The sequence below is a fragment of the Elephantulus edwardii genome, unplaced genomic scaffold (assembly GCF_000299155.1).
Source record: "Elephantulus edwardii isolate Elephantulus edwardi_28Jun2011 unplaced genomic scaffold, EleEdw1.0 scaffold00328, whole genome shotgun sequence".
NCBI classification, from domain to species: Eukaryota; Metazoa; Chordata; class Mammalia; order Macroscelidea; family Macroscelididae; genus Elephantulus; species Elephantulus edwardii.
The window spans coordinates 386,225-394,674 of NW_006400078.1; the positions used below are offsets into that span (position 1 = coordinate 386,225).

General features: G+C 46.8%; 2 protein-coding genes across 2 annotated transcripts in view; one reads left to right on the top strand and one right to left on the bottom strand.

Moving 5' to 3' along the window:
• The window catches only part of MRPL49 (mitochondrial ribosomal protein L49), a 4,668-nt gene extending 3,124 nt beyond the window's left edge, over positions 1 to 1,544 (bottom strand). The window contains exon 1 of the mRNA XM_006901525.1: positions 1,467 to 1,544. Coding sequence (XP_006901587.1) covers positions 1,467 to 1,544 — 78 coding nt within the window. The remainder of the gene's footprint in view (positions 1 to 1,466) is intronic.
• Positions 1,545 to 2,069: 525 nt separating this feature from the next.
• Positions 2,070 to 3,688, top strand: FAU (Finkel-Biskis-Reilly murine sarcoma virus (FBR-MuSV) ubiquitously expressed). The gene is made up of 4 exons (XM_006901450.1): positions 2,070 to 2,144; positions 2,236 to 2,380; positions 3,337 to 3,392; positions 3,563 to 3,688. The coding sequence occupies exons 1-4, from the start codon at positions 2,070 to 2,072 to the stop codon at positions 3,686 to 3,688; spliced, it is 402 nt and encodes a 133-aa protein (XP_006901512.1).
• The last annotated feature ends 4,762 nt before the right edge of the window (positions 3,689 to 8,450 follow it).

An 8,450-nucleotide genomic window follows, 5' to 3' on the forward strand; every position in this document is an offset into this window, starting at 1 on the left:
ACATCATGCTCGGGAGGGTGGAAGGACAGCACAGGAGAGGAAGGCCCTCCATAAGGTGGATTGGTTCAGTGACGGGGATAATTGGGATGGGAGTGTCAGAGACGGTGCGATTGGCACAGGACAGAGCGGAGTTTAGGGCTGTTGTACATAGGGTCGCTATGAGTCGCAGGCGACTGGACGGCACATAACAACAGGACTCACCCATCTGCTATCCCCTACCACACGACACAGACAATGCCACTGGGAACAGGAGATAACTACTGCAGGCATAAACAAAAGGATGGAGGGAGGAAAGCACAGACGTCCACCAGAGCACACAGTACAGGCTGGGACAGAGCAAAGGTGAAGACACCCTGGGGCCTGCCTCACAGAGGAGAGGAAAAGCCAATTAGCTGTAAGTCCTTTGGTTAGATGACACTTTTCAGCATTTCCCCGTTTTTCTCTCAACATTCTGGTGAAGCATCTGGTTCCAGGCATTTACAGCAGTTCTGATAATAAGGGCACAGTTTTCACTTAATTTACAGAACACAAACTCTAAGAAAAGTTTATACCAAGTTTCTCCCCTTTTTACAGACAAGAGAGATTAAGGTACTAAAGACCTACCACTCCCTAGGCACACTGGTGGCACAGGGGTCAAGCACTCCTCTGGGGACCATGCGCTCCTTCCCCGCAGAGGCAAGGTGCGCAGTTCGCTTCCAGGACGATGCACAGCCTTGGGGACCCCACTGCCTGGCTCTCTTCTCCAGGGTCATTGCGCGTTAAAATGACTCCCCCACAAAGGGTTTGTTTCTCAGTCTGAGAAGGTCCCACACGCTAAGGATCTCTCGTTGCAGAGGGAGTAAGGACACGGCTGCTAAAGCAAAGGTGAGTGGGCTGAACTCACCAACAGCTCGGAGGGAAAAAGGATGCGACAGCCCGTTTCCATAAAGATGACAGCTGTGGGAACCGTGCGGGGCAGTGACGTTGTCTTAGGAGAGTCGCTTTCAATGAGAATCGACTCCGCGGCAATGGGTTTGATGTGGGTGTCAGGGCTACACTGCAGAGCCTGTGTTCCCCATTTTTTTGAGCCCAAAGACCCTGCTGGACACTACACCCAATAAGCGACTCGGAATCGCGAAAGGGCAAAGGATCATCACAGCGACAGCAGAGAAGTCCGAGCCTGCGTGCCAAGAGCTCTGGGTTCCCAGAAATGTCAACACTGACCTAGAGTCAGTTCCCACCCAGTGGAACGGTTTCCTCGCTGAAAATTAGGCAATTCTGGTTAATCTGGAATGCCCGTAAGTGTGGTTTCCGGCTCCACGCTCTGGATGGAAGTCAAGCCCCCCTCTGCCGTCCTCTGCCCTGGGTAAACCTGTGCTCCAGCCAAGTGCCCCCAGCCGGGCACTTGATGACGACCGTGAGGCGGGATTATAACTCAGGGTTATAATGAGTAACAGTGAGCCTCCCACCCAGGCTGGGCCTCTCACCACGGGCCGTAGTCCGCGGCCCGGCTGGACGCCGGCTCTCCACCTTCGCAAGGCAAACATGATCAGAGGGGCAGCCATCCCAGCCCGTCACCAGCACCAGGCTTCCGCGCACACCAGCCACTTGGCCCCGCGCCTTCCTGCGCGCGCAGCCGGAAATCGTAAGGGGGCGGGGTTGGCTCACGTGGCCTTAGAAATAGGTTGGGACTCCGCTGTCGCTCGTCGGTGACGTTGCACGAAGGAGACGGTGACAACGTGCGCCCTCTCGGCTCTTCCTCTTTCTCGGCTCCATCTTCGCGGAATCGGAAGCTTGGCTTGCGTTACAGGTAACACTTGGGCCAGAGCTAGATCCAGAGGCCTCAGTGGCAGGTTAGCTGCGGCTCGGCGCGCTCGGGGGAAGCCCAGGAACACGAGCCGGACGGTGGAGCTGCCTCCGAGTCTCACCTCCCGCAGCCTTCCCCACGTGAAAGCCCCGCTTCCCTCCGTCCCGGCGCGATCCTCCGCGACCCGCCGCTCATTTCCGGGCCCGCCCTCGTCTGCAGAGTTTTCTCTCATCTCTTCTTTACACGGCTTTTTTTTTATTATTGTTATTATTTAGCTGCCGCCATGCAGTTTTTTGTTCGCGCCCGCGAGGTGCACACCCTCGAGGTGACCGGCCAGGAGACGGTCGCGCAGATCAAGGTAAGAGCTTGGTCCTTTGATCTCTGTACGGTTGCGCCCCCGACTCCCATCTCTCACGGGGTGGAACTCACCAGCCTGTTCATCTCCGCAGGCTCGTGTAGCGTCGTTGGAGGGCATCGCCCCTGAAGATCAGGTTGTACTCCTGGGAGGCACTCCCCTGGAAGATGAGGCTATCCTGGCCGAGTGTGGGGTGAAGCCCCTGTCCACTCTGGAAGTAGTTGGCCGTACGCTTGGAGGTGAGCTGGGGAGAGAAGTAGCCTACTACCTACCTTAACAGCTCTCAGTGGGTGTGGAGCGTAGCTTAATGTATTTTTGGGGATCATACCTTGCTTTAAGATGTCATTTGGGTCCCAGAGGTGCACGGTTCAAATCCACCAGATGCTCTGCCGGGGAAGGAGGGGCAGTCTCCTCCTGTACCAGTCAGATCTGATTTGACGGTACACCCACACAAAAATAATTAAAAAAAAAAAAAAAGATGTCATTTGGGGTGGTTCTTCCTGTTTGCTTCTCCCAGGTGGAATTCCTAAGGGTTCGTGGGAAGCTAACGCCAGAGTAGTGTTTTTTTGGGTTACAAGTGAGAAAGATTATCAAGGCAATTAAGGCAGAAGCATATCTAGTGAAAGGTGCGCTGTGCAAGTAAAGTGAAAAACAAGGGAGAGGAAAGGGGAGAGAAACCTGGAAAAACAGGGGTGAATCCAGACCTTGCAGCACGCGGTCGGAAAAGGAGAGAGAACCAGAGTGTAGTTTTAAGGCATGTACTTGTCAGGAACTTTTTGGTTCCCATTTTCTTGCCAAAATCAACAGGGCAGAGAGATGGGACATTTTCCAGCTCTTGGTTTTTGTGTTTCATCAAATGAGATCTGACTGGTACAGGAGGAGATTATCCCTCCTCCTCCCACTGCGCATCCGGAGGATTCGAACCACTCCAGTTACTGCTTAAAACCATCCGCCACCTTGTTGATGCCAACTTAAAACAGTGCTCCACCAGGTCTTACTATGGGAGGAAGCCCTCTTTCTACTGTGGGGCAGCTGGTAGATCAAAAATCCCTAAGTGAAATCCTAGAGTGTGCACCACCATCGTGTTGTCATAGGGCAGACCTCCACACAGACTTTCCCCTTCCTGTTGGAAGGGCTTGAGTTGAGGGTGGTGGGTTCTCGGTCATCTAATGTCTGCCTTTGATTTCCATAACAGGTAAAGTCCATGGTTCCTTGGCTCGTGCTGGCAAAGTGAGAGGTCAGACTCCCAAGGTGAGTAAGTGGTGTCCCTTGATCCTTGTTTATGTCACAGCTAAACCAAGGTCCTTTATTTTTGCCTTTTTTTTTTCTCCCTGAAGATGAGAATGAGGAGGTAGTGCCTGCCACAGATAACAGCTTAGATCTAATCAACTTTCTTATTTTGATTTTGTTTTTTTTTTAAGGTGGCCAAACAGGAGAAGAAGAAGAAGAAGACTGGCCGAGCTAAGCGGCGCATGCAGTACAACAGACGTTTTGTCAATGTTGTGCCTACTTTTGGCAAGAAGAAGGGACCCAATGCCAACTCTTAAGTCCTTTGTAACCCTGCCTTCCCTTAATAAAGCCACTTAATGCAGTCAATTCCTTGTTTCATCGTCATTTGCAGGGGCCTCAGGGGATAGGCCTTCTATGGCTGATGGTAGGTCTCATGTTTAGTTCCTAGGAGGAACTGAGTTAGGAAAAGGCAGACATCTCTGCTCTTGCGGAAGATTATTCTGTAAGAATCAGTAATCGTTGGAAGTTGTCAGCTTTCAAATGTAGATTGGGGACACTCAAGATTGTATATTAAACAGTCATCTTCCCAGATACTGGGGTTTCTTTTAACTGAAGATATTATTTAAACATTATTCTATACCTGAAGAGGTATGCCGCAGGGTAGGAAATTGATCTGGGTTGAGCTGTGGATTAGTATAACCCAGAAGGAACCTACTCTGTACATCTTTGGAAAGCTCCATCCTGATTAGATGTGTGACTTTTTAATCTTCTCAAAGTTGTGAAGAGAATGAAAGGTTACAAACTCTAGCAGTCAATGCAAATATGAGCCATTGTTGTCTTCACTGCTGTCAAATTGGTTGCAGCACAAGACTTCCCATCCTCCCACGTCGCTGGAGTCACCCCGAGAGCTGCGCTGTGTAGTGTCAGCACAAGTCTACAGCCAGAGCTCGCTCCATTTTTGTCTTTGGTGACTGCAAAATGAAAAAAAGATGTGACTTCTAGAAGTTTGGGGTTTTTAGAAGAAAAGGGACAAAATTAAACATTACTAGAAAGTGAAGAGTGTGAGCAAATCAGGCGGTAAGATCGGGCAGGTGTGCAGTCTGTCGGTGGCTACCTCTGCAGGGCCTTGGGCAGGGAGCAATTCACAGTACAATGGAAGGGACCATTTCGACTTGTGATCTATTTTCTGTGATTTTTCTGGAGGGCTTGAAAGAAAGAACAGGTAAGATGTTGGTCCAGGTTTGGGCAAGCGTTGATTACCACCTATCCTTATCCTGTCCTGCAACAACCTCATGATTTCTGCCAGGTTCAAGCCCATTGTTGGAGCCACCGTTTTAAACCTTATTTCCTTAAGGGTCATCATCACATTGACTCTTGCCTTTCCTAGCGTGATGACTTTTTCCCAGGGACTAGACCCTTCCATGCCCAAAATGTGTGAGACCCAAGTTAGCCACTGCCATCCTCACCTCTAAACAGCACCCTGTCTTTTCTTCCTCTGAGACAGATTTGTTTTGACGGCCCACTGGACATTTAGTACTCTTCCAACACCAATTCAAAGGCTTTGGTCTTCCTTTATTGTCCAAATTTCAGATGCAGAAGAAGCAATTGAAAAAGTGGTGTTAGGACTGTCTTTCTGTCTGTAGGACGGGAGCATCCGTGCCTATTTTGTGGCAGATTTGGGGACCTGGTTCATGCGGACAGCAAGAGTAGGTCTGGGCAGACCTTGGGTTCCGAAAGAGTTAATTAACAAAGCGTCTGCAGAGGTGCAGTGGCCTTAGTTCTAAGCGCAGGTAAGAAGCTGGGGTGACCTGCTCTGTCTTGCTGACCTGCCTGTGCATGTTATGATCTGCACTATTAGAGCTTGTATGAGGGTGTAATATGCTGCACTGGTACACTACTGACATTTATCAAAGTTCATAGAGTTTTTAGAGGCATGATGCCACTCCTGCTTCCAATTGTGTGGGGTAGTATTTACTAAATTGACCACTTAATCTCTATTTTGTGGTAGGTTTCTATGTAAGGAACGTGAAACTCAGTCAATGAAATCACAGCAAAATGATCTAATTTTTTAAAAGGTTTGGTATTTATTATAATATCAACAAAAATAATCTAAGACGTGGAAACTTACAGTATAGATTAATACAGGGGAAGATTTCTGCTTAAGTTTCAAAGGCTTTAACAAATGAGTAGAAGTGAATACTTAATGTCAGAAATACGGATTTATGTAAAGTAAATTTGGTGACAAAAATAATAGAAATGTTAAGAATTGTGGGGAAGAAATTGTTCTAAATTTTTGGCACACCTCCCCCCTTTTCTGTGAAATGAAGACAGTTAACAATAGGTAGGGCCAGTTAGGCATTAAGCTTGCCAAGGTCATATGTTACAGAAGTCTTTTCTAATCAGCCATTTTCAATTCTTCCCTACTCTAGAACAACTATAAAGTTTCACCGGGGCAGCCATATTTATTATATGGTAATAAAGTTGTGAGGACTGACTAATGCATATGAAGCCCAAATCTAACAATGAACAGGACCAAATGTTAGTAACTTGGGCATTAACTGTTGCCACAGTGTTACAAAGCTCTTTACAAAGTCAAGTACTAACAATCAAATAGCTTTTTTAGAAAGTAAAACAGTTGCTGTGTATAGGATTAGTGAAACATAGTATTGGGTTAAGAATTAATTATTTATAGGGAATAGCTGTTAAAAATGCCTAATACCATGGGGTTTTTTTAAATATTTGAAACTTGTTTAAACTTTCATAAGAATAATGTTTGTTGGGCAGTTAGTTCTAAAGACTCACCAGATAGGTAAGCCTTCTACTTACTAAAACATAAAGGTAATTGTAATAAAATTCTATCAAGTAATCCAATAGATTGAGTAGAAGTGTTTTAGTGTTTCTAGTGTATTATAAATAAAGGCTGTATTTGGATGTGTAAAAAAAAAAGAAAAAGTGGTGTTAGATATAATGACATTAAGACATTATTTTGGAGACAAAACTAATGAGATTGGGTGTGAAGAGGAATTAGGGTTTGCTTTTACACTAGGCCCTGGAAGCTCCTTGAGGACAGGACCTATTTAATTTTCCCCTGAAAAATGTGCACTTAATAAACGGAGCTGGGTGGATAACTGTGCTATTTCATGAAGAGACAAAAGAGGATTTACAGTTGAAAATCAAACCAGTTCACATTATTTGTTGAATGTCAGTTTTTGCTGAAGACGGGAGATACCCTGGCACATCCAAGCTGGATCAGGTGCTCCACCTGACCTTACTTACATAGGTGGTTTTCCTACGTGGTCACACTGCTAACCCATAAGCCACAACTCCGAATTCACCCCTGACTGCAGAATGCTGGATAATCTCCAGTGTGATGGACAGAAACCCATGGGAGGACCCACAATGAGTCAGTTTTCACTGGATGGCAATGAGTTTTGTATTTATTTGTATGTGGTCAAGAAACGTGTGGGTTTTTTCCCTTCGTTTTTTTTTATTTTTTTTATTTTATTATTTGTGTGTGTGTATGTATACCATCAAATCAGATCTGACTGGTACAGGAGGAGATTGTCCCTCCTTCCCCGGCAGAGCATCTGGTGGATTTGAACCGTGTGCCTCTGGGATTGTAGTTGCAGCTCCTTACCACTAGGCCACCAGAGCTCCCCTTTCTTTTACTTTTCAAAGAGAAGCCTGTACTGGAGGGGAGGGGTGGGTAGGGAGAAAAGTGCAACAATGAATGAAATGGAAAGCCAAAATCTCTGTAAATGTTAATTTAAATTAATAAAAATGGGGGGAAAAAATAAAAGATACAACAATAGCAGAGAACCGGGGCCTGATGTGAGAGGGAGCTGACCTGTGTCTGCTGGCCCCCTCAGTCTTGGGGCCAAACTTCCTGGTGGTGTGGGGGTGGCACATAAGTGAAAGAACATAGAGGACTTTGCAACAATTGCCTGAGTGAGCGGAAGATCCCAAAGGCAGGGAAACAGAGAAGAGACTGAGAAGAGGCTGTCCTGATTGAAGAGGTGGATCTTGGGTGTTTCCAACCTGAACTGTGACTTGTTACTTTGCTAATGAGCTCCCATAATTGTGAGCTATTGTCTGATCCACAATCAACACCTTTAGTACCAGAAGTCAAGAAATTAAAAGACTGTTGCACTAGAAAATCTGTCAAGGACCTCTTCAAAGTGCTAAGGAGCAATGATGTCAGTTTAAAGACTAAGCTGCACCTGATCCAAGCCATAGTCTTTTCAATTGCTTCCTATGCATCTGCAAGTTGGACAGTGACCAAGAATGATAGCATAAAAATCGATACCTTAGAGTTATGATATTAGAAAGGTGACATAAATATCCCATTCTGTGGAGTTCAAGGTTTATCATACAAAATGTCTTTCCCTTATGATTAACTTGATTTTGTGTTGAAGTACTTATTAAGGAAAGAGGATTAGAGAAAAATACAAGCCTCACCCCACAAGCAGCTTAGAATTCAAGCCCCACCCTGTCTAGAAGCTTATGGTATGCATGAGATATGAAGCCAGGGCCATGGCCTCTGGGTTTCTTCCTGGGGCGAATCTTTGCCCTTTTCCACCAACAGGCTGGAGACGTTAAAATCAACCATTTACAAGCACCGAACACTTAGTGTGTGCAGCGTGTGCAAACAGATATCAGCATTCTGCTAAAAGGCAGGCTTAGAGAAACAAGGGGCTAGTCAAGGCACATCAGACCAGCAGTGAAACCCAGAACTGCCTAACTACCAAGCTTGTGCTCTTCATTCTAGTCCGTGGCCCACCGAAGCTTGGGGACCTAGGATCTTAAGTCCTCTCAGTGCGCTTCACTTCACTTCCCATCTGGAGAGGTCCCTGTCCCAACGGTAGGGAGGGGCACCAGGGAGAGAAGGCTCCACTCCTAGCCTACTCTCAGGTAGGAGAGAGATGGACCCTAGGGGATGTGCAATACAGGCCCTTCTCCCAGCTGTCTAGTCATGCCAATCCCCCAGCTTACCTTTGGGGGGCTGCCAGCCACTGGGAGTGGGGTAACTTTTGTGCTTTGGGGGTTCTGGAATGCTAGTAGGGGGTATCAGGCGCTCCA

What these genes read in the sequence shown, in the direction of transcription:
- FAU (XM_006901450.1), top strand. Translation starts at nt 2,070, where the DNA reads ATGCAGTTTTTTGTTCGCGCCCGCGAGGTGCACACCCTCGAGGTGACC. An exon ending in AGTTGGCCGTACGCTTGGAG is followed by an intron (nt 2,381 to 3,336) that starts GTGAGCTGGGGA and finishes TTTCCATAACAG; the next exon opens with GTAAAGTCCATGGTTCCTTG. An exon ending in TGAGAGGTCAGACTCCCAAG is followed by an intron (nt 3,393 to 3,562) that starts GTGAGTAAGTGG and finishes TTTTTTTTTAAG; the next exon opens with GTGGCCAAACAGGAGAAGAA.